Source organism: Lineus longissimus, chromosome 8 (genome assembly GCF_910592395.1).
Source record: "Lineus longissimus chromosome 8, tnLinLong1.2, whole genome shotgun sequence".
Taxonomy (NCBI): domain Eukaryota; kingdom Metazoa; phylum Nemertea; class Pilidiophora; order Heteronemertea; family Lineidae; genus Lineus; species Lineus longissimus.
The window spans coordinates 6,428,183-6,456,070 of NC_088315.1; the positions used below are offsets into that span (position 1 = coordinate 6,428,183).

At 40.1% G+C, this 27,888-nt stretch overlaps 3 protein-coding genes across 6 annotated transcripts in view; 1 reads left to right on the plus strand and 2 right to left on the minus strand.

The window, feature by feature from the left end:
* LOC135492127 (recombining binding protein suppressor of hairless-like) overlaps positions 1-3,685 on the minus strand; it is a 28,214-nt gene extending 24,529 nt beyond the window's left edge. The window contains exon 1 of the mRNA XM_064778327.1: positions 3,625-3,685. The gene's annotated coding sequence lies outside the window, so the exon portion shown is untranslated. The remainder of the gene's footprint in view (positions 1-3,624) is intronic.
* An 847-nt stretch (positions 3,686-4,532) lies between these two features.
* LOC135492772 (ubiquitin carboxyl-terminal hydrolase MINDY-1-like) lies at positions 4,533-27,357 on the plus strand. Of its 2 annotated transcripts, none has more exons than XM_064779410.1 (9): positions 4,533-4,901; positions 5,363-5,976; positions 6,121-6,227; positions 6,664-6,854; positions 7,078-7,220; positions 23,635-23,831; positions 24,172-24,291; positions 24,825-25,011; positions 25,821-27,357. In XM_064779410.1, the coding sequence occupies exons 1-9, from the start codon at positions 4,622-4,624 to the stop codon at positions 25,833-25,835; spliced, it is 1,854 nt and encodes a 617-aa protein (XP_064635480.1). In that variant the 5' UTR covers positions 4,533-4,621; the 3' UTR covers positions 25,836-27,357. The 2 variants fall into 2 exon arrangements, with proteins under 2 accessions (XP_064635480.1, XP_064635481.1); XM_064779411.1 differs by having other exon boundaries at positions 24,825-24,996.
* On the minus strand, positions 7,314-20,464 carry LOC135492773 (uncharacterized). 3 transcript variants are annotated; one of them, XM_064779414.1, is made up of 7 exons: positions 20,325-20,464; positions 19,122-19,400; positions 10,139-10,280; positions 9,131-9,273; positions 8,699-8,798; positions 8,204-8,340; positions 7,314-8,000 (listed from the first exon to the last, which is right to left on the minus strand). In XM_064779414.1, exons 2-7 carry the CDS (start codon positions 19,171-19,173, stop codon positions 7,930-7,932), a joined length of 645 nt encoding a protein of 214 aa, XP_064635484.1. In that variant the 5' UTR covers positions 19,174-19,400; positions 20,325-20,464; the 3' UTR covers positions 7,314-7,929. The 3 variants fall into 3 exon arrangements, with proteins under 3 accessions (XP_064635484.1, XP_064635483.1, XP_064635485.1); XM_064779413.1 differs by having other exon boundaries at positions 20,209-20,464; XM_064779415.1 differs by lacking the exon at positions 20,325-20,464 and adding an exon at positions 19,896-20,115.
* Positions 27,358-27,888: the final 531 nt, after the last annotated feature.

The window sequence follows — 27,888 nt, forward strand, 5'->3', positions numbered from 1 at the left end:
TTGAACAAATTGAGTTACAAAATGTGTGTGGGTGTCCAGCCACCCATTTCCTCAATCAAAAAATCTGTATTTTCCACTTATTGGTTTTAACTCGGGTAGCCTAGTAACACACAGTTACTGACTTCTTCATTTTTGTTTCAAAAATCTTGTGGGTGGTGGGAAAATTTAGAGTTGAACTTTCGTCACACAGAATAATGGGGACATGCCCTGGGGGTTGAGGAAGTAACCCTGCCTGCCACCAGACCGTATTGTGAGAAGTGGGGGGAGGGCATTAATTTCACCTGTTTGTAGTGAAAGATTCTATAGATTTTCATTCTATGCCCTAAATAACCTTGGATAAAGGGAATTTTGGGAGCATTTTCAGAAATAATAAATTTAGCACTCCGAAGGGAACGTGATTGAGATGCAAATTTTTACCTGTGTAGCGCAATCGCCCACGATAAAACTTTCAAGGAATTATTTCACACAATATGCTTTTCAAGGTTGGAGGAATTCAATTTATTCATTGGAAATTGAAGACATGAAATATGAAACATGAGAAATAAAAGATTACGCTCTGGGTTGTTGTCTAACATGAAACCAAGGCAAATCAGATGCTAATTCAAGCTGGAAAAACATATGTTAGAATCAAGCTCCTAACTATGCAACCAATGCATTTATGCAAGGTTAAACCTGTGGCAAATCAGATTTTAACCCTTCACCTCATTCACCAGTACACATTACTTGGCATTGGCTTTGTCAAAATAGTTTTAGAAAACCTTTTGAAAAGTATTTTTCTATGTTTCGATATCGCCCAATTTATCACAAGCCCAGCATGCCCTAAACACAGTTCACACAAAAAGATGAAAATATGCAAGAATTTTCTCACAGGCCAATTGGGCTACAGAAACTAGGCCTACAGAGCAAGGCCTAATTGTATAATACAATACATTTCTTTAGACCAGAGCACATGTGCTCGGTGGAGAGCTGGAATTTTCATGAAAACCAGAACTAATCAAGTGGTTTTTGACCTGCTAATGGGAACAAGAAGTAGGCTGTTAACAAATTCCAAACGAATACAGGTTGTCGCAGTGCACAATATAGTTTACATCAAATTGTTCACAATTTCTGAAATAGGTTAGTCTTTTCTGCAAACCAGTGTACATTTGTTTGTGCAAGAAAAAATAATTAAGGTTGTTATTAGGTACATAAAACCAAAAGCTAGCACCTTATAACTTAGAAGAGAAAATGGACCCCAAGCAAGAAACTAATTTCATGCTTTATAGCACCTAGAAAGGACACTGTTCCGAACCTTCCCACTGATTATTGGTCTTCAAACTTTATTTTTTATTGAATTCCAGCCAGCTTTGCACCAGTGTGACAAGTTACAAATAAGCCCAGCATGGATATTTAACCATTCCCCAGCAGGGGGTTTATACTCTAATAACAGGTGCTTAATAGGCTTAACAATCACAAAGCGACTGTAAATGTAATCATACTGGGATATAACCAAAATAACTTGTGGAATGGAACCAAGCTTCGTTGGCGCTAAAAGTATTATCATACTAACTGTAAAATGGTAAACCCCTTTATTTTCGTGAGGTCAATATTTGCACAATTCTTGCAAGAGAGGGACAGGGAACAAACAACCATTTGCCAATTGGCATCTTAGCCAAAAACCAGCAAACGGAAACTGGGAGACTTTGTGTTCCCCTCCCCTTCTTTTACTCAACCTGCTTACTTCAAAATGAATATTGTAAAAAGTAAACATCATGTGCTGCACTTTAAGAGCAACATCAGGGCACATACCGTAACTGGAATTTTTTAACCATCAATCCCTCTCCAAAACATTCCTATTGTTGATTTCATACGTATAGAGAATATCATGAGATGCGGCTCTATGGGTTTATGCGGCCCTATGTTCATTGGCACAGTTCGCAGAAACAATGAAATCCTAGACAAGCCTTCACCTAGGAACAGAAGAGATTATATTGCAATAAATAAGAGAGAAACTGGATACGGTGGTGTACCTGCAAGTAGGCCCTTCTAGTAGTTACCGGAGGACATGCAGTCTTCATCTTGTCGATTGGGGGTACCAAGGTGGTTTTCCAGTGGATATTATATGCGTAGTTAGCTGCCTGCAATTTACTTTAATTTAACAAATCAATGAAAGCAGCTATGTAGAACGATACACTCGTGCATCTGCACGTACTGTATGTACATTTATATAGCAACCAAGAACCACATTGAAACAGGCAACTATTTAACTAATTTTTATTTCCATCAGAAACGCTTCAACTGTGGTTCTATTCCTTACAAAAGTAGAGACTAAAAAACAATCCAGACATAAATATTTAAAGTTAAGCATTTTAAAACCCATAGCAAACTTTTTGGAAAGCTCTACAGTCAGGCAATATATCATGGAAAGGGATCCTGGGTAGCCACATAATGTCTTGAGAAGTGCCATGTCAGTCACATTCAACCTTGGCTTTAGTATTAGCTTTTTAGAAGCACTCAATGCGTATACATACAGAATTGGTTGCCATCAAAAGTTTTAGAAATTGCACTAGGCCACTGCAATTTAAATTGCTTGTATGCGTGATGCCTAAAAAGTTGGTTGTGATCATCAGGGCACAGAGGTCAATGGAAGCTTGGTCCTTTCTCTCTTGAACTTGGGGAGGATGGAGTTGTCGGCATTGTCAGAGAGCTGCCTGAAAATATTCTCTCTGAAGACTGAAGTATTTCCACTTCCAGTGGCTTTTGTTAGGCTACAGCTCATCAAGGGGTTGGTTTCGTCTTTTCAGCATTGATGTTGGTCTTGCCAATCTGCTACTGCACTTTGCATTTCCAGCATAGTCAAGTGTGTTGAGCCAGTCATCATCATCTTGGTCATCAGCTTTTGCTTCGCTATCTAACAAAAGAATGCCGGATCACTGCCAAAGCAGGGCTGTATTTAACTTTTTGGTCCTAAAAGGAGGGGGATGTTGGAAAAGCACGCATGATCAGCATCATAACTATAAGCACTAGCTGACTGCAAAAACTTAACAAGTTTGTTTTCTATACAATATAGTCTTGAAATAGGCCCTACTTGCGGCTTGCCAGATACGCCAGTTGGCTACCACCTTTACTTTATAGGATTGGCAAAACAAACCATCTTTACAATCTTACGATCTTCAGGGTAAAAGATGCCAGACAATGGCTCGAGAGGCATTTCCGGCGTCAATGTTCCTTAAAAAACCTATTTTGTTTTGCTGTCCCTAAGTGGGTCGGCTTATCATGATAAGGGCCTATTGAATCAGTCAAGAGTCACAAGAACCAAAAATTATATTGCCCTGTCACAGAATGCAGGTTTTAAAATGTTTGCCTGGCCCAGCCAGCTCACTGATGGAGCTGTTCATCATGAAGTGAAGACATGACTGATGTACATTTACACTACAGAATGTACAAGGAAATCCCCTGTCAGTGACAGTGTCAATCAGATCCAAAACTTTTCACAACTTTGGTTTGTTGATTTAAAGCATTCTAACAAAAAACAGTTCTTTATGATTGAACCAAAGTGAAACGGACAATATTTGGTACATAGAAATTGACAATCTAACTAAATAGCATTCTCAAAAGTTAAGAAAATTACAATGTTTTACTTACTTCAACCCTGAAAATTTTCACATCAAAATGGCAGGATGTGGCAATTTTGCTGAAGTTCCGATGTCCACCAATTTTGTGGGGGAAATCAAACATGGCCGTTCGTCGATGCAAATGACGTCAAAGCGTGGAATTCCGCTCATTATCGTGTCAGTATCTATTTTAAGATCATACTACTTTTTGAACTTTTTTTCGTTGTTCAGAAGGCTTGGCTTGGCTTGGGCTGGCGTTTCTTTTACAGATGTTCATGTTTAAGCATATTGACTTAATCTTTGCTTATTAATATGCCTTGACTGTGGGGTATAATATAATGTTCGTCAAGTCACTTACCGGGAAACATATCACGAAATGCTCATGCTTATAAAAAGGGGATTTTGAACATGCCGACTTATCGTATACTCTGCTCTTTACCTGAGAAAGAAGCAGGGTCTCAAAATAATTAATACTTGGTCAGCATATTGGCCATCCTTGCAGTTGCACGATTGATTTCAATATACGCCGCCTCTCGAAATACTACATGTGTAACGAAAACCTGATGACAGGATACATCTGATGGGGAATCTCAGTGTCTAATACTTGTCTAGTGATTGACTGGGCCTTATCATCTTGACCCACAAGTGATTGCCGGTTACCCCACCACCACCCCCACTCCTAGCACGGACACCAAGGACACTAACCGAACGGGTTCTTGTGCAGTACAAATTATTCCCGCCAAAAAAGAAATTTCTCGCTCAGTAGCCTGGTTTCTATCAGCACCGATAGTGGCGCTCAGGTCACATTATCCCGACTTGGATCTAAAAATAGATACTTTCCCCCACAAAATTGGTGGACATCGAAACTTTAGGGAAATTGCCAGGATGAGTATTTTGATCTCGCAGTCTGCAGATCACGCGAGAGTTGAGAAATAAACATGGTGGTCATCAACACAGATTGAAAGTTTTTCTCTCACTAAAAGCAAGATTCCACTTATTTGTAGCCAATTTCGATATTTTAAAACACAATGAATCAATCTTTTAGTGAAGGAGAATGTATAGAAACCAAAGGAAGCAAAGATAATCCAAATTTAGGTGGTGAAAATGCACCAGTTGTTGACAGTCTTGGTTTGACTGATGACACCTCGTCCAGTTTAGATGCCGTACAAAATGTACAGGGGGCGGGGGATCTGCAGCAAGTGACAGATTCCTTACCCGATGGTGAAATTAATGGTGCTGTTGCATCTGACGGAGGATCCGTGGCTGCTGTGCCAACTGAGCAGGATATGGATAATGGCAATCTTCCAGGTAAAACAAAAGCCATTTTGCAAGATTGAAGATCCAGATGATGATGACATCAGTCATGCACATGCACTGCAGCAGCATCCCATAGCAGACCTTGTCTTTATATCATTCCTTAGATACACTCAGTCAGTTGTGTGAGCATGTTTTAGGAGCGATCCAAAAGTGCCTGCTGTGGAAGGATGAATGACAGATGGGCATACACCACCTAGGTGGTGTGTATTGCGTGTCCCTCCTGGGGCCTATGTAATGTAGTTGTAAGTTATGGTCGGTCCTACTATAGTACATACCTCGTAACTACAGCCAGCGGATTGGACTCCATGTCGATGTCATTGCAAAACGATGTGACTGACTGTCTGACACAATGCCATGGCATTTCCAAGGGCAGTTGGTCAGTCCCTGCGTGGTAACATCTCTTTGATAACATCCCCCTTGGTAAATGTGTTTGTCTTTACTTTTTCTTACAGACGACCTTCCTGAAGATTGTCAAAGTATTCCAGACCATGTAGTGATTGCCAATAATTTGGAGATAGAGATTAAAACGCCACCTGAAGGCACTATCGAGAATGAAATATATTCGATAGTGAAAGAAGAACTCAGTGGGCTCGATGATGTTGCCGCTGATATTCCCTTTGCTGATGATGCTGTCCCAGAAGTAGAAAAATCTCCAAAACAAATTATTGGGTCATCTGATGTGAAAGCCGTTTGGGAGGCTAGTTCCAGTTCACCTAGTGTTGGTTCCGGTGATGCTGCTGGAGGCCTGGCACTACCAGTGCCTGGTTGTAGCACAAGCGGCGAGGTAGCCCCGAGTTCGAGTTCTGCTTCAGTTTCAACTGATGGGAGTGGATGTAAAAAGCGTGATGATTCTCCTCAGAGCGTTTATCATATTAAATGGATCATATTTAAAGAGAAGAAAGTTCCTATAGTTACCCAAAATGAGAATGGTCCCTGTCCTCTGTTGGCAATTGTGAACTATTTACTCTTGAAGGAGAAAATCAAACTGCCGATATTAATGGAGATTATAACGGCTGATCAGTTGATGGAATATCTTGGAGATTGTGTGTTTGATCAAGTGCCAAAGGTGAGTCCTTCTCAGAGCATCAATGCAGCTTATATCTCTGTGCAAATAGAACTGCTGAGCAATGTGCTATAATCAAGTGCAAATTGCTCTAAATGTATGACATCTTCTCTTGTCACGAGTAAATGACCTGTTTCTTGTTTGCAGAATGCGTCGGAAGATGCTCAACTCAACATAGAACAAAATGTTCATGATGCTATGTCAGTTATCCACAAGCTTCAGACAGGTCTGGATGTCAATGTCAAGTTTACTGGGTATGTGTATGGTCAAGGTCATCAGATTTTGATAGTATCTTACTCTAGAGGTGCAATCAGGTCAATGTTACATGCACTGTTGTTTTAAAAATACATCCCTGTCATGTCCAAAAATATTTTAGTTCTGATATGTTGACCTGTGCCATATTTCTTGCTGACCACAATCTTAGTAAAATATTTGCATTGGCTTCATTGTTTGAAATTTGATCTAAAAAATATAGTTAAGTGTCAAAATCTTGAAAAAGATAGGCTCAGTGAATACCCTGTACCAGTATCCAGGTATGGGACAAGATGAAAGTCCATGAGTGCTAGCAACCAGGTAATGGAAAAGATTAACCTCAGTGAATGCCAAGTGTCAAGTGATATGACTGATGCAAATGCTAGTGCAAATCTTTCAGATAGCTTTGTCTTACTGAACGATATTTTTACCTTCCAGTGTTGCAGATTTTGAATACACCTCGGAGTGTATCATCTTTGACATTCTTGGATTACCAATGTACCATGGCTGGTTAGTAGACCCACAGTCTCCCGAGGCGCAGGCTGCTGTCGGACACTACAGTTACAATCAACTTGTAGAAAAAATTATAACCCAGAAGTCGTCTGAAAAGCCAGAGTTAGTTACTGAAGGTAAGTTGACTAGTAGAGCAAACCTTTAAAATGTATTTTGAGTAACTTCCACTTCGGTGTGGAGGAAATACTTTTTCTTCAAAATTTGTCATCAGGACCTCTTGGAGTCCTATAAACCATACTTTGCCCTGAAGAGCAGATAATCCATTTGTCATCTGGTAATTTGATTCATTGAAACCATTGAACTAGGTAAAATTATTTGTCAGTATTTGATCATTTTCAGCTTTAATAGCAGAGAATTTCCTAGAGAGGACTGCGTCTCAACTCACGTACCATGGCTTGTGTGAACTCTGTATCAGCATAAAGGAAGAAGAACTAGCAGTGCTATTTAGGAACAATCATTTTAGTACTATTTATAAACATAAGGTAAGGCTCTTTCCTTTATAGCTTGAATGGTTGATAAGGTGTCCATAAATAAACAAGACGTGACTTCAAAAACTACTCATTTATTACATAAATATCTTGATCCACAGTGCATGGAATATGATGCATGAGTACACATGCATGTTGTGCATGACTACAACATCACAAAAATAAAGGCAAAATAAAAAGAGAGGCATGATCACTAGTATACATGTATAATTTATAACAGTTTTGTTGTTGTGCCTTGCTATGTGAAAAAAGATCTCTTGTTTGCAGCTGCGATCACCATTTCTTGTCACAGCATTCTAGTCAGTTGGACCTCAGTAGCTCAAAAGCGCCCCTCTGTCCCCTTAGGACTAGGAGAGCATTTTGTCAGTTCCAAAAATGTCCACAATACCAAAATGAAACAGACCTGGCCAGTTAAACATTTTGAGGTTGTCTACGCAGTTACCAGAAGGGCAAGAGCTCCACGATGTCGGATTGTCCATTTCTGTTGCCATGCAATACCTTTTATTCAAACTGAAGATTTTCCACCATACCAGTCCACAGGGCAACCACTTTACTGAAATAACTTGTCGGTCTGATCATATGGTTTCCAGGGCACGTGGACAAGGGTCCATATCGAACACTGCTTGCCTTCATTACCCACTGCATATTTCTGTATCCTTTAATATGGTACAAGCCACCAATACTACTGTTTCTTCACTTATCCTTAGCCTCCAGAATTATAATCTTTGACAAGAGTCACTAACACTGTCAATCCAATGATAGTAAAACTGGACCCTGAAAAAACAATGGCCTCATTAGCCGCATTATTTTAGCCTCATTATGCCATGGTTGCAGTCTGTACCGCCAAGTGGGTAGTGAAGAGTCCATTACAAACCCTGCAGAGAACACTGTGTAGTTCTATCATTTGTTCATGAGATGTCACTGGTGGTAAGATGTGGCCAAGTTGAATGAATGGTTGTATGGTGGGCTCTACTTACATTTTGCATTAGATGACTTGTTACAATGTGGGTCCATAAATTTTTCAAGAGGTATTATGTGATTGGTGTAGATTATCTGTAAACTTGAACACTTTCCTACATGATTTTTGGCACAGGTCATCATATCTTCGAATACACTGTAAAAAATATGTGGTATCATGAGGAGTATTTTAGGGTGGGCAGGGGGGGGGAGTGGTCTGGACAGGCAACGTTGCCAAAACTCTTTTGCAAGTACATGTATATATCAAGGCAAACAACTGTTTGGAAGTGATTGATGGGGGCATTACTGAAATAGATTGGAAAATCAAAGTTCTTATTGTCTGCAATGGGCATATTTTTCATCTAGAGTATCGATACTGATTCGTGTGCGCCAGCTGCCAGCTAGCTTGAGATATTTTTGAGATTCGTCGAAATTGTATGCACAGTTTTCTCTTTTCAAACCCACAGGCAGTCTTAAAACGGCCCTGTGAAATCTTTTTGCAAAATGTCACCTACCTGCAGAGTGATTCCTTATTTTCTGCTGATGGTATTTTTTGTGTAAGTTCTACTGCACAATGACTGAGTGATATGGATCGGGATGATAAGTTCTCACAACCTGAAAATGAAACCATTCTTGATCATTTTACATGATGATGAAAACTGAAGAATGAGGTCTGGCAGGGGAGGAGGTAGGCCTAGTTGTCAGCAAAGTTTTGCAAGAGTCCTTTTTATTGTAGACTTGTGGTTTGTTGATAGATAACAGTTTTGATTTGCCTCCTGCGTCATTGGTGTAGCCAAATGTGCAAACAATTCTTGATTTCTTGGGGAATAATTGTTGAAATTTACCAAGAGAATCCCCCAGCCCAACAAAAAAAACCTTGGAAGTTCCTGCTCATCTCAGTTCCATTGACAAACTGTAGATGGCACTAAAGAAGCCCTACCATTCACCTGGTTCGCAGAGTTCTGTGATGTTTTTCCTCATATTGCTGAATACGTTTTTTATCTTGTCTACAGCGTTTGTAATTGTTTCATTGGATGGACATTTCCCAAGTTTCTCCAGTAAGCAGGTCTGGACTTTCTGAAGTTTCACTCTGAAAATATAGAAATCGTATGTAGTACTGTGTCTTTGATTGGAATTCGTCCATATCATCAGTTGGCTTGCCATTCCTTATTTAAGCGGACCACAGACCAGTGTCTACCTCAGGTCGGTCCAATTATCAGTCACGGGTGGACCTGAAGCCTCAATGGGTGATATGAATAAAGACTAGCAAATGCTTTTACTCCGGTTTTGTACAGAAAGGCCTAGTGTAAATGTACACGGAGATTTAGATAAAAGCATTTGCTAGTCTTTATTCATATCACCCATTGTGTTGCTTATCACTGCAGCATTGATCGATATTGGTCACATCCATTCGCGATGACCCCGATATTGATCTCTAGTCTGCTCAGTGGACTATTGTCTTTATGGGCTGGCCTTGTCTTCTAAAAGTACATGTAAAGAACAACAAACAGTACAAAAAAGAATGAGAATGATAAACTGATAAATGATCGAAAAAATGACATTTCTGTTATAGCCATAATAAAGGCGGCATAAGTGTAATTGGTTGGAAAGCTTCGATAAGGCTGTGTGTACAAGCTTTTTTCCCATCAATCTATCTGGAAATTGTGGTGATTCGACATGCAGTTGTTGTGAATTGTTTTTAGGAACACCGGCTGGTTTTACATCGTCATCAGACATTAAAAAAAACTTTGAGCTGCTGACTGCACTTGTAATTTGCATTTGATATTTAAATCTTTCTAGCAGATTTATGATTACATGTACATTGTATATTTAATGGATGGTCTTGTAATACATTGCGTACATGTGAGCATTGTGGTTCCCTGGTACTTGTAGTGTGCCTGTGGAAGGAATACAGCATGATGTCTCCGACAATTACTACCTGTGATGGAACTTACGATTTGGACTCGGCATTGTGATACTGACAAAGCTTTGGCTTCATCTCCTGTGTGATTGTACCTCTCTCCTGATATATCTTTGTGATGTTCTCGGTACATTTTGCTCCTTCAACCAAGTCGCAGGAGCAAGTCATACACACAGCTGAAAAGACACAAAGTTGATATGAATAGAGAAGGGCCGCAATTTCAGGATCTTATACATGTTATGTAAGAAGGGGGTTGATGATGTTGCTAGAGTTAGAAAGTTTGAAGGCGGATTATTTATGCCCTTTCTCTCTCCTGGTATGTTTGTGGTGTTCTCTCTACATTGTAAATCACTCCCTCAACCAAGTCAAGGCGAGATTATAAAGTCTGACGTACAAAAATATCCTGGTATCCTGTCATTCAAAATGTTGAAATTATTCTTTCTTTGTGGCAGATAAATTTGATAGACACACAACAATACTTTCTCAAATGACTGTCTATTCCTGATATCAGCCTGAAGATATCACAACAAAAGATGTAGAAGTTGTAACGTTATCTCTCAGCTTGTTAGCTCACCTCTTAGCAGAGGTGAGCTTATCCCATACCGTGGCGTCCGTCGTCCGTCGTCGTCGTCGTCGTCGTCGTCGTCGTCGTCGTCGTCGTCGTCGTCGTCCGTCGTCGTCCGTCGTCCGTTAGCAGGGCACGTTTCGTAACTGTTAGAGCTATTGAGTTGGAACTTGGTACACATGTACCCTTATGTAATGACACCTTGGAGACCAAGTTTTGGTCCGATTCGTTTCATGGTTTGGCCACCAGGGGGCCAAACGTTAAAAGTGAAAACATGCAATATCTCCCTTAATAATAGTCGGGAAATTTTGAAAAAAATATGGTAGGTACTTCTAGCAAAGGTGCATCATATATCCTCCGGGTTTTTGATTTGACCTCCTTTTCAAGGTCACAGAGGTCAAATGGTGTAAATTGGCCGTTAGGATGTAACGATGGCACGTTTCTAAACTGCAATGACTATTGATACCAAATTTGGTACACATTTACCCCTTAGTCAGGTGATCTCAGGGACCGAAGTTTGGTCCAATATGATTCACCACTTGACCACCAGGGGGCAAAATCCAAAAACCTTAAAAATGTGATTATTCCTTAACTTCTTGCCCGATTGCCACCAAATTGATATCATGGGTACATCTAACCACCATACAGTATATGTCACACAGGTTTTTAATTTGACCTTCTTGTCAAGGTCACAGAGGTCAAATGGCGTAAATTCGCCGTCAGGCCGTAACTATGGCACGTTTCTTAACTGCAATGACTATTGATCACAAATTAAGTACACATGTACCCCTTGGTCAGGTGATCTTAGGTACCGAAGTTTGGTGCGATCTGATTTGCCATTTGGCCTCCAGGGAGGGGGCCAAATCCTAAATTCTTCAAAATGCCATTAATATTCCTAGTAATGACTTGCCCGATTGGCACCAATTTTATATCATAGGTACATCTAATTCTAACAACCATTCAATGAGTCACCCGGGTCTTCTTTGATTTGACCTACTTTTCAAGGTCACAGAGGTCGAATGTACTGTAAATTGGCCATTTTGGGGAAATTGTAATTGCTTGGACCTACATCAAACCTAACACTACATGACACAATACCATGCTCTTTATCCATCTTTCCACCACATGTGGTGAGCACAATGGCCCTGGCCATTTTTTTTTCTTGATAAAAGCTGGTGCTGAAATTATACAATATAATGATGATGTCCCTGGTGCGTCAAGGCTTTTTTCTTGTTGACGAAGCAAAAGGGTTTTATCCAGGATTTTTTAGGCTGACATCACATGTTGTGATTCCAGTTGTGTCTCATGTATTATGTAAAAGCACAGTAACTGAGTAAGGTGTTGTGGGTGGGTGTTTTTTTGTGAATTTTGCGAAGCTTGTAGCGTTTTTCCTTGTTTCGTAATCACTTAGACCTTGTGATGCGCAAGTCACAGAATGAACCTTTCTTTGGCTTATTGGAATTGCCCCATTCTTTGTACCAGGGAACATGTTGAGACAGCGCAAACAACGCCAGCAATCTCAAAAGGGAACTGCCTTGTAGGTGGAACACACTGTTGATTATGACCGTCTTGTTCTGCAATGTCTGTGGCGACCTGTAAAGTATGGATGTCCATTTGCCGCAGCATGATAGCAGTATGTCATATCATTTTGTTACACCCAGAGGTATACAACCCTTCTCCAACAAATAATCCTGACACCAGGTCATTTCGTCTTGTAGGTTTCAGGCAAGAAATTCAGCTTTTATTGCAATTTTCTGCCCTTGCAATCTCCAGGCTGTATTTATCAATATAAATTGAACTCATCTCATGCTGAATTGAAGTGTGATAGATGTTTTTGTTCATTTAGGAAACATCACTAATTGAAATCCATTGCCTGCATGGTACTGTAGACCCAGAAATATTTGCATGGCTTTCAATTTTGTGTTTACAGATAATTGCAAATATAAATGGCCGCAAAAAAGGAAATCTAATTAAAAGTGTGCCAAAGTTGCAATTTCACAAAACTGTCAAAATATAAATGGCTTTGATCTTGTCATCTCTTTGAGTACATGTACTTCTACATAGAGTGGCAGACCAAAGTGCCGTCAGTGATGTGCTGTCAATGATGTTGGTTTTTTCAATGAGAATTATGATGCCACACCATGATCTTGATCTGGGAATACAATAACCGGAAATTTCCATCACATCGACCACTATCCAATTTCTGTCTCGAGACTGAAGAAAATAAAAAATACATCCATCCTTTTGAGAGAACCAATCTTTTCTGATGGCATTATAGGAGACTCTCCCCAGTTGTCTTCTGATGTAGGCTACGCCGTGATGTTGCCGTTACAGAAGTGGAGAGACATATTTATCCCCTGGGCATACTGGACATTGGGTAATGTGATTGTTTAGTGCCGGAAAACCCCCAAAGCTTGGCGCTGATTTCAGTTGTTCACCAGGTCTGAGGGTGGGTGTCGGATTTGATGATCATCTTCAGAAGGGGTGGCTGTCCGCAACTTGTTTTTTGTTTCAGATCCAATTTGCTGTGGTCTTGTCATGTCAATCAGATTCATTTCACTAGATAATGAATTACACCAGCGGGTTATTCTCGCTGACGATATCTAGTATATAATCTGTACCTCACGATATCTTTACCTTTTGTTAAAACAATATCAATTAAGATTTCTTTCTTGAGCTTACTTGAAATCCAGATAATGTCAGCAGCTCTAACAAACCATGATGATAATGTGAGTTGCAGCGATAAAGCTGTGAATGACAATTCTACATCTGAGGGAGAGGATCACCATAATCACAGCAGTGGTTTATTGCTTTCATTGAGACATGTTAGAAGAATCATTGTCAGAGCATCATTGGAAAACATACCAATTTCTTTCAGTTGATAGAAGCTTTCCATTGCAATGTCCCCAATCCTTGTCATGGAATAGTAGAAAAAATGTATCTTATTGCTTGCTGGGCAGATAAGTTACAGGGCATCATTGGAAAACATGCAATACCTTTCAGTTGATAGAAGCTTTCCATCAAACTGCCCACAAACCTGGTCTAGCGCAAGTCTTGGAAGGGGGGGAAAAATGTTTCTGAATGCATGCTATGCCAAAAGAATACAGGATTAGTGACCTGGGGATATGCAAGAAAAATCACGATGTATTCATTGGGAAAATTTGTATGGTTCTTCTGCAGCTGGATAGCTTTTGCCAGTTTCTGGTTCAAAAGTTTGTTGTCTTGGCACAAGAATGCCAGAGGCGTGGACGTGGTTTGGAAAGGTACAGGCAGGGAAAAAGTTGTTGGTCTCTTGCCAGAGGACAGGAAGACCATCTCCTGGTTATGTTAATTCTGGTGTTCTGGTCTTCAGTGTTTTTGGTATTTGATGTTACTATTGGGCGAGCCAGTTGTGGCCAAAAATTGTAGAGCTAGGGTTGGCCTCAAGATTGAGATCAAAACTGTTAGAAAGTGACACAATCTAAGAATACCCATCCATCTAATTGAAATTGATGCTTTTGGTCCATCTGACATGATGTGGGGCTTAACTGTAGCTTTGATCTTGTAGGGCGGAAGCCTTGCATCTTAAAAAAGTAGAAGTTTGGGTTATAGTGTGATATCAACAATGGTGGAGGCGGATGAGAGAGTCACTGAAGAGACAATACTGTTGTCAGAGTGAACTAGATGGCTTGACCCTGCCCTGATTGATAAGGAGTGGCTAGACATAACAAGGCAAATTGTCAAAGCTAACGAGACTGTTTATCCATCACCACTGCTTCATTGATGTACCTGATTGTCTTCCGTTGATTAGTGGAAGTGAGGTCACTTTAATTGCTTTGAAGACTGGAATGAGTAAACCCAATCGTGACACTCTTTTACAGTGCTCCTTGAACTCTTTTCAGTGTATGAATACCAATTCTTTTTAAGGTGGAAAATTTATGGCTCATGTCATGAGTCAAAGTGGACCAACACAAAACTGACGGGCTTTTGAGTGGTTATGGCTATTTATGGCATTTCAAGATGAAACGACTAAAATGAAGGGCTCATGTCATTAGTCAAAGTGCACTGATACATGTTTCAGATTATGTTATGCTTGAAAGGCATGTTTGGGAGTACCAGGTCACAGTGTTTCTGAGTGAGAAACCGCTGAAAGTTTTTGAACTGTTTCAACTTGAAATAATGAGGAGGCGGAAGATGCATCTTTGATGACTTCACATAATGAATGTTCCTTCCATCATATCGGAAGAAACCAATAAAATTTTGCTATTAACAGTTGATCAAAGGCAGGCTCTCACTGCCAGCTACTGTAAACTGCTAAATTTTCGCAGGTATTCTTATTTTTGCGGGCATCTTATTCATACTCCAAGCATTTTCGTACATGATCTTGACTTAGTTGGACCCCTCGTCATTTGTTCGAGGCAATTTTGGCATCGGACAGCTCCTGACTGCTGAGTGTCAATTTACACTCTTATTAGTCTTTGCCGGTCTTCAGGTATTTGTGGAGGAAGCACCTAGAGTTCTTGAGAATAAGTAATGAATTACACTGTCAATTATGTAAACATCTGCCAAGGTCTTGGGAGTACATTTCAACAAACTACTCCTCTGAGAATAGGTCAGCATCAGACCTTCTACAATTTATTGTTGATTCTTCTCATCATTAGAGGTCCAATCTATTTTCTGGAGCCTTTTATTTTGGCAATTTTCGTGGGGGGCTACAGCCGCAAACTTTACTGGTGAAAAATTTATTTCCGTCAGCGGCAGGTACAGATCAAAAACGTTAGCCGTTTTGAACCAATACTATTGGTCATGTTGGAGTTAGTAACCGGAAACTGGCAGCGACCCTTCACTAATGATCCTTTAGTGCTCTCATAGAGATGACGGGGGATGATTTGTATCACTAGCAAAAGTTTCCCTTGAGGTTCCCGTACTTCTAGTTCAGTTACTTTGGCGTCTCAGGACTGGTGGGTTTAATTGGCCAGCAGTTAGGATGGTTGTATCTTGCACACAAGGCTTTGAGATCGAAATGCCCTCCAGCCAGATACTCGGCTGTTCGTCTGTAGTTTATTGAAGAGAGGATTTGAGACTTGGCTGGGGAAGGATGGGATCGAATCAATGAAATCTGTATTCTAGAGCCTTCTAGAGTATTGACACTCTTCCAATTCATCACAAGGCTTTCAATCAAGTTTGTGGAGGGTCGATGGCCCTGTGAAGTTCAATGTATTGGATTTCTGAATGTATTGGACATAAACCTCAGGAAATAACAATGAATCGGGACATAAATCTGGCACATGTCTCTGAATATTAGAAGAGATAAAACTTTTTCTATTTTATGTGACGCAGCTACAGAGTTTGAGACTGAGTAGGAGGGTCAACATGGTTGTTTGGCTGTATCTCAGACAGCATTATTAGTGTGTTACTTGGGTAGGACCAGGTGGTGCCCTATAAAGCAGATGGCCAGATCATTTTATCCCAAAGTAACCGCTCTGAGGATCGTTCTGAATTTGTTGATCTGTGATTGTGAGAATCCCCACTGAACCACTGGTAGATTTAATAGCAAAAATCCTCATTATGGCTTCGCTGGCGCCAGTATTGGCTCTAGCTGTCATCAGCCTGTGCAATCAGCAACAACCTACCTGGAAGAAGTAATAATGATTATTGTAAGTAGTTTCTTGGCAGGAAGTAGTTTTGTCTAAATCATGATGGGATATTGATAGATCGTTACCGGGTTATCAACTCTGAGGTTCCATTTGGTGTGGTAATCAGACAAGTTCCCAGTCATTATCGTCTCCCTCTTCATCTACTGCTTCTTATTCCTGTTACTCGGTGGACAGCTGTTGGTGCAGACACGTTCCCAGACATTATCCTCTCCCTCTTCATCTGCTGCTTCTTATTCCTGTTACTCGGTGGACAGCTGTTGGTGTATAAATGCTGGCGTGCCCAGTGCAGGAAAGTCTGTGAAGACTCAATAGTTCTGGCGTCCCTGGAACCCAGTGATGTCCAACCATAGAGTTGACATCGGAGTTTATTCTGAGCATTCATCCATTCTTTCCTCCTCCTTCTTCTTGGTGTTACTCGGGAAGCCGCCGGAAGGCGTATGAACATCGAGGTTTGTGGTGGATGACCAGTGCCCTAGGGAGTGGAAGTTATAGAGTCCTAGGAATTTTGTGTTGAAGTATACAAGCCACATATTCTTGTTTTTGGAAAAAAATATTATCTATGACATTGGTTTCGGATGTAGTTTGAATGAATTGAGCCTTTTACCAAGTGACTCCGACTTTGGCTTCAAATGGCTGAATGATTGCCATTGTACTTTTCCCCAAATAGCCATATCATCTGTTGTCTGGCTCCGTTGGTGGGAACAGGTGCAGTCGTCGGTTTGATGACTTATAAGGAACCCACGACAACTCCCACTCATCTATACCTCCGGCCATAATCATGGCGAAATCCGGTTCATTGTACAATCTTGGTCAAGTAATGATGACTGTTTGCATAGCCATTGCAAAATTTCCAGTCTCAACTGGATCAGCTGGGTTCCCCGGCCAGCAGGCTGCTTGTAGTACTTCATAAGCTTTACTTCTGGCAATGTCAATATTTATTGAAAAAAAGTGAATATCACCTTAAAAATACCCTGAGGGAAAATATCATTGTGGAAAATTGGACTATTTCCACCAATTTCCTTTGAAACTAGTCACACCTTATCATCTGTATTTCAAACGTATGGTGCCTGCCATGGGATATTCATCACGTATATTCTTCCCTCCCTGACCCATAAATCACCTGAGTTACTCTCCCGTATGATCATTGTCAGAAAACATGGCCTGTTATTAATAAGTTGTGTCCCTTGGACCTTGACTCGCGCAAAACGAATCAATATTTCCAACCAGTAGGAGAAGTTGTCCGTCCTCATTCCCAGACTCTGTTCTAGAAAAGGACATTTTGATGAAAAAGGTTTTTTTAAAGTTCAAGTTTTAAACTTTGTTCCTAAATGTTAGTGGAGGAACCTGGTAGTGACCATCGGCTGCATCGCCAAGTTGTGTTATCAAAAATGTACACGGTACACGTACATGTAGACGTCAAGTTGCATGTACACTGTACATGTACATGTAGACGTCAAGTTGCATGTTCAAGGTACATGTACATGTAGACGTCAAATGTACACATGTATGTCCAAAACCCTCGGCGGTCTATCCCAGTCTTTCTTAATAAGGCAACCATGGATGGCCAGCTCGATATTTATTCCTTCAACCAGAATTGATCAAATTCATGCCTTGTCACTCTTCCAATATCCCTAATAATCCCATTCCAGACGTCTATTGACAAATTTAGTTTCGAAGTCATGATTCAACTGAAAGAACTGGCACATTCGGAAGATGTGATAAATCCAGCATGAATGATTTATCCACTCACTTGCATGGCGGCAAGAAATCGAATCATTCACCAATTTGTTTAACTGCGCACAGCTGATGTTTTTATCCCTCATCGCAGGATAACATTCACACGCTGCTGAGATTGAAATCACTTGGCTACCATGTACATTTAGACCAATCACTGCAGTGTGATGAATATTTCGATATGAAATCAAATCATCTGTGCCAATTGAAAATGATATTTTGTTCGTTGAGTATGGTAATTGGTTCAATCGCATGACTGTGACAGAACGGGTTTCAAGTTGCAGTGTTATCCTAACTTGTGAGCTGCATGCCCCAAGCTCAGTACACTCGATAGGTTTTAATGGAAAAACAGGATAATTGTCCATATTACATGTAAGGCATCCAAACAAGCAATTTTTGTTCCTGCCACCTCATTTATAAGCAGTGTATGTCTCAGGGTATGTCCGTCTTGTCGGTGGGTAAAGCTGGTAATTGCTGGGTTGATATTGCGATTGCATGTCGTTGCAATTACCGATTCTTGTTGCACTCACCTTGATGACCACATTTAGACCTAGAGTGTGATTATAAATGATAGAATGTGAATTAAAGTTGGTTTTTGCAAAAGAATTTTTTCACCATTTCGGCAGATATTTCTTTCTAAATGATCACATTCGGGAGTGTTTATGATTAATAAATAAGCCTAACCATCCTGTGCAATAACGCTACTATGACTGGGTTGAAACATTATGGAAGGAATCCAAAGAAAGAAGGTGGCAAGTATCTTAACCTCTCCTATCAAAAAGCTGCTCTGAAAAGACTAGCTATAACAAGATTACCTTTTGAAACTAATTGACAAAGATAGCACAAAATCATGAAAATTTGGCGTAAAAATTAGCTTTAATATGATTAATTACTGGCACTTTGCTTAATGGACCAATCCAATTAAACAGTATTTTTAGTGTCGGCTCCGGAAAGGTGTTTCATAATGTAGCGTGATAGGTTTGGTTTGACCTGTTTTGGTTGTAATTTAGGTCTTTTTTTGTAGCGCATATGCAGAAGAGCTTTTTGATAACTTTTTTTTAACAAAGTAAAATCCAACTTACCTGTTGTAAGAATGACTATTCCAAATAGCGCAAAATGGAGAAAATACCCCATCTTATTCCGAAGATGTCCTCACTAAAGCTAAATAATCATGTGGAGTGGGTGGTTTATTTGTCCTCACAAAACCTAAATAATCCTGTGCAAAGGGCCATTTGCTTGTCCTCACAAAACTTTACAATTTATCCTGTAATGTTGAATTTGAGCATTCCCAGTTGAGACTTTCGATGCAAAATCTCCTTTCGTTTTCTTTGGTAATTGACTATGTGGCCTGGCCTGCTGATCTGAAAAATCGGGTTAACTGACATTATCTCTAAGGATGAAATAAATTCATAAAAATAACAGGTGATTCAATATAGCAGATTTTGGTCAAATAATCCCTCCAAATTCTTGTATGACAATAGATAGAGTCATCAATGATTGACAGGTACATGTACCAATTACCAACTGCTTCACTCCCTAAAATGCTTTTAAATTTCTCAAGTTACGACTTCCATCCCCATTTGCACTTTTCCTCCAAGCCGAGGGAATATTCTTTCAATATAGCCTGCCGGGTATCCGCATAAGCCCTCTGCAACGTTGCGTCACTGAGTTAGAACCCAAGAGAAATCAACCTGGTGCCTCTGTTGAAAATTATTAATGAGGCAACTTTTCAATTCCAAAATTGACTACCTGGTGCGTATTCCAGAAAAAAATTGATTGAAAGTTGTCAGCATGTGGCATTTTTCTGAGGATGTACTTAGTGTAAATTTCAAAAAGACTCGTTGCACCCTTCGTACCCAGAGAAATCCAAGTTTTAAAAAAAACCGCATGTTATCAAAAATCCTCTATCGGGCAACTTGTTCCATTTAATCTGTAACTTTATCATGATCCTTTCTCCATTTGTTTCAATTCTTTCCATTCAAGAGGATTTGATGTAATTCTTTCTTGCAGTTTCAGATTAAATCCCAGTTGATCAAAACAAGCCACGTTTGCTCAAAATCACTCAAAAGAGATCCAATGAAGCCTCTTGGATGACAAATCAATGTAATCTACAATTATCCTTCATAGAATTTTAAATTCCACGCAATTTGTTGCTAAATCAAAGATTACTTCTCTATCAGTTTGAATCCGCACCATTCACGAGGAACGAGTGTTTGGTTTGTTGCAAAAACCAGCCACGTCTGCTCCCTCAAAGGAGATTTGAAGATGCTTTTTGAACAACAAACCACAAAATCTGCAATCCTCCCTAGAGTGGAACACGTTCCACCGAGTTCATCGTTCAATCAAAGATCAGTTCTCCATTTGTTACTATCGGTTTCTGTGACAGAACCTTGCATGAACATTCTCTGGTGCCGTCTCCGAGCTCAGCTGTTGTCAGAGATAATGAACGAGACCACTGGTACGTCGTGTGTGCAGCTTTCGTTTAGCGCGATTATAGCGACTCATTCATTGGATGTGACTTAGTTAGGTTTAACATCCTTTGCGGGGCTTCTATCTCTGGTATTTTACATGGCAATTTGAATAAGCTGTCTGAATTTTCGGAAAAAGTTCAGCGCGGTAGTTCAAGCAGTCTGAATATTAGTACTGAATTCCTTTCACAATAAAGTATAACTAGTATTGTCACCTTCTAGAGGTAGCAGGAAATCTTCTAACTGGTTGATCAATCTTGGCGGCATGGTTTCGACATTGTTGCTCAGGAACTGATGGGGGCTATTCCTTATCAATTAGCACTCGCCGTTGTCATGTTGTGGTGACATGTGAATGCTATTTCGCCGATACCTGGTCTGATTTGCATCATTTGGTCGTCTTCATCTGATTTACCTCAGATAAATCACTTATTGTCTATTGTTTTCATCAGATTTAGGTAAGACCAAGATGCATAAATAATCGCAATGTACGCACAGAATATTTTTGCAATTTTACTAGATATTGCAGAACATATCTCACCTTGTATGAGAATTCCCATTTCCTTGATGTCAACTATAAAACTGTTATTGTTGGTCTTCTTTCCCTTCCTGTGCTGTTGCATCGGATGTGTTCCGGCATCCTGATGTTTCATCGACTTCCAGGTTTTTTTTCTTCATATTGCTCAGTGTCAAAGCTTTGCAGCAGATTTCATGGTCATGCTGCAGTCATGCTGCATTTTATTGTTCCGAAAGGACCTATCAAAGCTCTTAGTCTTTTGGCATCCTGAGAAAAAGTTCAGTGATACAAACAGAGTTAATAGAGACAATGGCTCATAAAATGCATTCAGATATCTTTATTTCTGTATTGCTTTCCTGATGCCAATTTGGCACAGAAGTCCATTATGACAACTGTTTCAACAGAGGTATTAGACAATGAAAGCTATATTCTTTTCTCGTCCTCCTCAAAATGTTGATAACAAGCCTCGTTTACCGAGTTGCTTTCCTTGTTGGCAAATGTGTTCCTTTGGATCAGATAAGAGGTCCATTATAGCTAAGTAACAATGAAAACGCAATCATTTTACTTGTATTACGCAAAAGTCTTGGCAAATGTTAGAGATCTTAAAACACTGTGTGAGGAAGAAGGAAAAGAATAGTTACCACCTTGTTTGTGACATGTTTGTTTTGTCTCTTTGGTGATTTATGACCTTTTCTTAAACCTTTTCTTAAACAAAGACATAATCTGTTCACAGAAGATATCTTATCTCGTATTGTTTCAGTTTTCTATATGGAGAAAACCTTTTTGGAGGCATGCTCTATTCACCACAGAGAACAAGTCGTCATCCCACTATTATGTTAGTCAGTGTATCACCATTAAAGATTTGCCGAGGTGTGGCAGCTTTCTGGTACTTAGTCTGGTTGGCGTTTTATGATAGTTCTGCCAAAACAACTCGCATACCAGGGGAGGTAGAAAGCTTAATATTAGGAGCGTCAGAAGTTAACTAGAAGCAGTAGTCACCTGACCTCACACTGCAAACATCCTCCTAAGCCCTGAACGATACACTGCTGGATTTTGTAAGCACTGCGTGACATCTTAGTCGGCGTTTATAGATAGAATGCCTGATCAAGTAGACAGGGCTGCTTTAAGGGCAGATCTGCAATTGTACTTGAGAAGAATACTGCCCACTCTTAACTGTCAGTAGCAGTAGTAGCATGATAATGGCTTAATTTGATGTCCCGTCATCGAAACCTATATAGACATGTTATGAATTCAGCAAGGTTGATATCGAGAGTTACCAAGGTCATTATTGTCGTGGTGAAGCCCTATCTCTGGTTCGATGATTACCATCATTGACCTAATCATACTGATGGGTCATCATTTCAGAATTACCGGACTAACCGGACCATACATTGCTATACAAATTGGATTACTGGCTTGGCGGGATTACTTATCTCTGTCTAGGAAATCTATCCCCAATCTATCAATAACCTCCATCCACAACAATATCGGTGGTGCGCAAATCTCGTCTTATGACTGGAGGGATTTGATATGAATGGTTGAGGGGTTGATGTCAAGTAGGTTTGCTGTCCTCCGTCTGCCATTTTGACAGCTGGGTTCCTTGGTCCACCTTCCTTTGCCCTATCCTGTGTTGTCTGGAAACCCAGGGGTGGATGGAGGCAGTGTGTCTCTCCCCCTTGATCCTGGGTCCACCCCTGGGAACTCTAACCAGAACCCTGTAACACAACAAAACATCAACAACCTTGGATATAGCATGTGCAGATCTCAGGCACAGCTAATAGAGTATTAAGCAACTGTCTAGAAATGAGATGATGTAAAGTTCTAGCACGCATGGGAAATTACCTTTAGCTCCAGCAGCAAAAAGGGCTGCAATTTGAGTCCTTCGAATAGGCAACACTCCTCGCAAGGTCAACGCACTCAGGAAGCGATTGCTTTGGCTCACGGCAATCTCTTTAGACCGTCTTTAATTTACCGCAAGATCAAAGCAATAGGGATTCACATCGACTTGATATTTGGCTGATCTGAGAACACTGAGAGGTTTTTCCCATGTTGTTTGACGATGACACGTTATCCTTCCTACCCATGATCTGTCTGATGGCTTTCTGAACAGAATAGCGGCTAATAGCCACATGTAGTCTCATACTGTAAATGAGGAATATAAGCAATTGTTGTGAAATGTACCTTTATGAATCCATTTGAACTTACATATCTTTATAAATTGACACAAAGTTGCTGAGATAAAACACTCTCTGAGATTTCTGGTTAATACATCATTGGAAGGATAAGTTCCATCGACACTAAAAAGAGAGATGTGAACATTTTTTACTGATGTGAAATGAATGATATCCTTCTAGCTCCTGAGCGATGTTTTATTTTCAATAACATAGTGTATGTTGTGATAAAAAATGCACCTCTGGCTCTGTGGCTGACAGCAGTGATTATACTGTCACAAGAGACAGTATTAACAGTTGTTTATAAACTGATAAGTAAAAGTTGTTGTTTCAGGTTCTGTCTTCTATTTTACAAAGGACCTTTGATTATTTCCATGATGTATAGATTTTGTCATTTGCTAAGCTTTGAAAACTTCTTTTAAGATCTGTCCACTCTTTTCAGAATGAACTATTTTTGCTGGTAACCGACCAGGGCTTCCTCACTGAGAATAATGTCGTCTGGGAGACGCTATCAAACGTAGAAGGAGATTGCAACTTTGTTGATGCTGATTTTCGGACATATCGCAAACCCGAGGTCTCTACCCACACCATTCCTCCGCCCCAAGTGCAAGCCGGCTCTGAACAACAAGTTGACCAAGAGTATGTGATTTCTGTTGATTTTATCACCTTCTGTAAATTGCCTGATTATTCCATGTGCATCGAAAATCTCTTTCAGATTGGTTGAGTAATCAAAGCTGCCTGTGACACGAATTTAACATCACTGCAAATTAGCTTGCAATATCAAATCTGTGATGAACATTGATGTAGTATGAGCAGGCCATTGAGGGATGTTTGATGGAAGGCATGAGAAATCTGTCTAAATATGCGATATTTCAAATTGTTTTCCCACGAAAGGATTAAAGGTGTTTTCAAGGCGGTAGAGAGGTTTGGTTTACTGTACTGACAACTTTTCAATAAGCTGTCCCTCATTGTACTCCAGCTTCTTGGTTGCCTTATCCCTCCAACAAGAGCAACAGAATCACCAAGACCAGGCCATCGCCCTGGAGAAGTCAGCAGAACAGGCTGTGGTTCCTCAGTCCCCTCACCAAGTACAATCAGAGTAAGTCATATTTCGATGAAGACGTGCGAGATTTTTCTGGTGACTTCTCTTCTGAATTTGGTTTACAATACATGGAAATGGATGAAAGAATACATCACAGTACTCGTTTTATTAGTGTCACACAGTAAGCAATTTGTTCTGTTGTGATGTGTGATGTCATAAAACATGCTTATTGTCATCCATGTGATTCTAAATGCCTTATTTTCTGTTCAATCTCTCGCCATTAGTCATTCAAATGAGGTGAAGACGTTTGTCGAAACAAGTAATAAAATGCCAATGTTTCATGAAGTAGTGATGAAGTGGCACGATTTGAATACCAAACAACCAAATACATTGTTACGCTTTGTGATTTGCAAAAATTTCGGAGAATAATTAAATTTTTACAGTTTTTTTTTGGGGGGGGGGGGGGCTTACGAACTTAAGTTGATGATACCCTACTGAACATGATCTCAGTACATCTACCACCTGTACACGGAATACTCTCCTCCTAACTTTATCACCTCCTGGCTTTGACCATGTCCTCATCTTTTCAGCCTTGAACTTGCTCTCCAACTCCAAGAAGAAGAACATCGCCAAGCTGCACGGGCGCAGGCGCAGGCCCAGCAGCAGCGGGCAAATCAGCAACATTTATCGCAAATGCACCAAGAAGAGGTACAACGACAGCAACAACGACAGCAACAGGAAGGTCGTCGGAAAAGTGGGGATGTAAGTAGCAACATGGTCAGTGTCGGTTTTATTTTCATTTCGGCCCACCCTGTCACAGTAACCATGGTAACACTAGGTTTGTATCCCTCAAGTCAGCTAATGCTTTTATTGTTGCTGTTTTGCTCTTAAGGAGCACATGTTTCTGGCAGCTGTCACTAATTTGTGGTTACATGGACCCTGTGTAGAGGGTGCTATGGACTGTGTGAAACTGAAAGTTTACACAAACAGGTGGTAGAATGCTGTAAAGTGGCATTGCATATTTGCCCTCTGTATGTACTCTGTAAGTATGCATGAGCGACGGCAGGCAATAATTCACACTACCCTCCTATCAAGTTTATTATCATTTCTTTGCCATTGCACTATCATATTGACTCAAATGATCTTACTCTAACACCGCTATCAACTTTACATAAATGTCTTTTTTTGAGTGTTTATTTTCATTTGCTGATTGCTTGTTCCAAATTTTAAGTTGAAGTGTTTATATTTGTTTTGTGTGATTTAGTGTTTGAATACGGATTATCCTCTTCTGTAAATCTAAAGTTTTACGTTATGAAGCCATTCTCCAAGCAGACATAATATTCAAGGATATTCTCTCTGCCAGTTTTGGCATCTCAACAGTTCATATCAATGTATGCGATGAAAGTCTTGCAATGATGAAAATGAGCTAGTGTTAATGGCGCCCAATTCAAGCAGGTTCAGAACAACATCATCAATAATTAGAATTCCAGTCATGTGCTAGGTGGATGTTATAAAGTTCATAGAGAAACTACATGTACCATGTACCTTTGCATCACATGATTTAACATGTACTCTTTTTTTTGCAGTGTTCAATCTTATAGAAGATGAAGAGGAAGAAGAGTAGTCAGTTGAATACGAAATCAGGGATCAAACGATGTGGTGACTGAAGAGAGGGCACATCAGTTGAGAGAAAGCACATCTAGCAGTTTCTATCAGCACTGGACTGAAAATGAATTACACCAAGGTGTTAAGGTTAAATCAAATGCACCACAACGGGACATCTAATTGTGAAATGTTTGAGTGCACCGAGGTGTGTTATTAGAAGGACTACATAGTTTGAAAGTTTAAGGATATTTAGTGTCATCATCAACATGTGATCATTGTGATGTCAAAGTTTAAAGACATTAGCTGTGGAATATGAGACATCAGGGTGAGAAGGTTAGAAATCATCTTTTGGTGAAAGTTAAGCACTGCGCTCACAAGTGATTTTTGCCACTAGGACCTGAGACATGTCCATAACAGCATTGTGGTTGGAATGTGGCTGCAGATTAGTTGAGTTGCAAAAATAAAGAAGATTTATGAAGAAAAGGTGATACCATTTTTTTCGACCGCCTCCATAGATAAGAAGCGTTCTCTTTTTCACTTCAAAGTAATTCAATTATGCTCCCTTAGTGCATGTTTATAGATCTTCAACAAGGATCACTATCACATTGCATTATGGCCAACATAACTGACTACCAAAAGGTGCACACAATTGTACAGTACATTTTCAAATCGAAATTTTTATAGTTTTGACTGTAGACTTGAGTCTTTGTGCAATAGAATCTATATTTATATATATGTGTACTTGTAAATACGAGTGTATTGGATTGAACATATATGACGTTGATGTTGTTTAGAATATATTGAGAGGGAATTTGAGCACATAATAATTAGTTTGGTTCCCAAGTGTGTGTATCTGATTCTTCCTCATTTTTAGCTCACCTCTTAGCAGAGGTGAGCTTATCCCATACCGTGGCGTCCGTCGTCCGTCGTCGTCGTCGTCGTCGTCGTCGTCGTCGTCGTCGTCGTCGTCGTCGTCGTCGTCCGTCGTCCGTTAGCAGGGCACGTTTCGTAACTGTTAGAGCTATTGAGTTGAAACTTGGTACACATGTACCCTTATGTAATGACACCTTGGAGACCAAGTTTCGGTCCGATTCGTTCCATGGTTTGGCCACCAGGGGGCCAAACGTTAAAAGTGAAAATATGCAATATCTCCCTTAATAGTAGTCGGGAAATTTTGAAAAAAATATGGTAGGTACTTCTAGCAAAGGTGCATCATATATCCTCCGGGTTTTTGATTTGCCCTCCTTTTCAAGGTCACAGAGGTCAAATAGTGTAAATTGGCTGTTAGGATGTAACGATGGCACGTTTCTAAACTGCAATGACTATTGATACCAAATTTGGTACACATTTACCCCTTAGTCAGGTAATCCCAGGGACCGAAGTTTGGTCCAATATGATTCACCACTTGACCACCAGGGGGCAAAATCCAAAAACCTTAAAAATGTGATTATTCCTTAACTTCTTGCCCGATTGCCACCAATTTGATATCATGGGTACATCTAACCACCATACAGTATATGTCACACAGGTTTTTAATTTGACCTTCTTGTCAAGGTCACAGAGGTCAAATGGCGTAAATTGGCCGTCAGGCCGTAACTATGGCACGTTTCTTAACTGCAATGACTATTGATCACAAATTAAGTACACATGTACCCCTTGGTCAGGTGGTCTCAGGTACCGAAGTTTGGTGCGATCTGATTTGCCGTTTGGCCTCCAGGGAGGGGGCCAAATCCTAAATTCTTCAAAATGCCATTATTCCTAGTATTACTTGCCCGATTGGCACCAATTTTATATCATAGGTAGATCTAATTCTAACAACCATTCAATGTGTCACCCGGGTCTTCTTTGATTTGACCTACTTTTCAAGGTCACAGAGGTCGAATGTACTGTAAATTGGCCATTTTGGGGAAATTGTAATTGCTTGGACCTACATCAAACCTAACACTACATGACACAATACCATGCTCTTTATCCATCTTTCCTCCACATGAGGTGAGCACAATGGCCCTGGCCATTTCATTTAATTGATGTAAACATTATCAAGAACAG

Coding starts and splice junctions, on each gene's coding strand:
- LOC135492772 (XM_064779410.1), top strand. CDS start 4,622: ATGAATCAATCTTTTAGTGAAGGAGAATGTATAGAAACCAAAGGAAGC. Junction 4,902..5,362: donor GGATAATGGCAATCTTCCAG/GTAAAACAAAAG, acceptor TTTTTCTTACAG/ACGACCTTCCTGAAGATTGT. Junction 23,832..24,171: donor GAACAACAAGTTGACCAAGA/GTATGTGATTTC, acceptor ATTGTACTCCAG/CTTCTTGGTTGCCTTATCCC.
- LOC135492773 (XM_064779414.1), bottom strand. CDS start 19,173: ATGGGGTATTTTCTCCATTTTGCGCTATTTGGAATAGTCATTCTTACA. Junction 8,799..9,130: donor CACAGAACTCTGCGAACCAG/GTGAATGGTAGG, acceptor TTTCATTTTCAG/GTTGTGAGAACTTATCATCC. Junction 8,001..8,203: donor CAAGTCATCTAATGCAAAAT/GTAAGTAGAGCC, acceptor TTGTTTTTTCAG/GGTCCAGTTTTACTATCATT.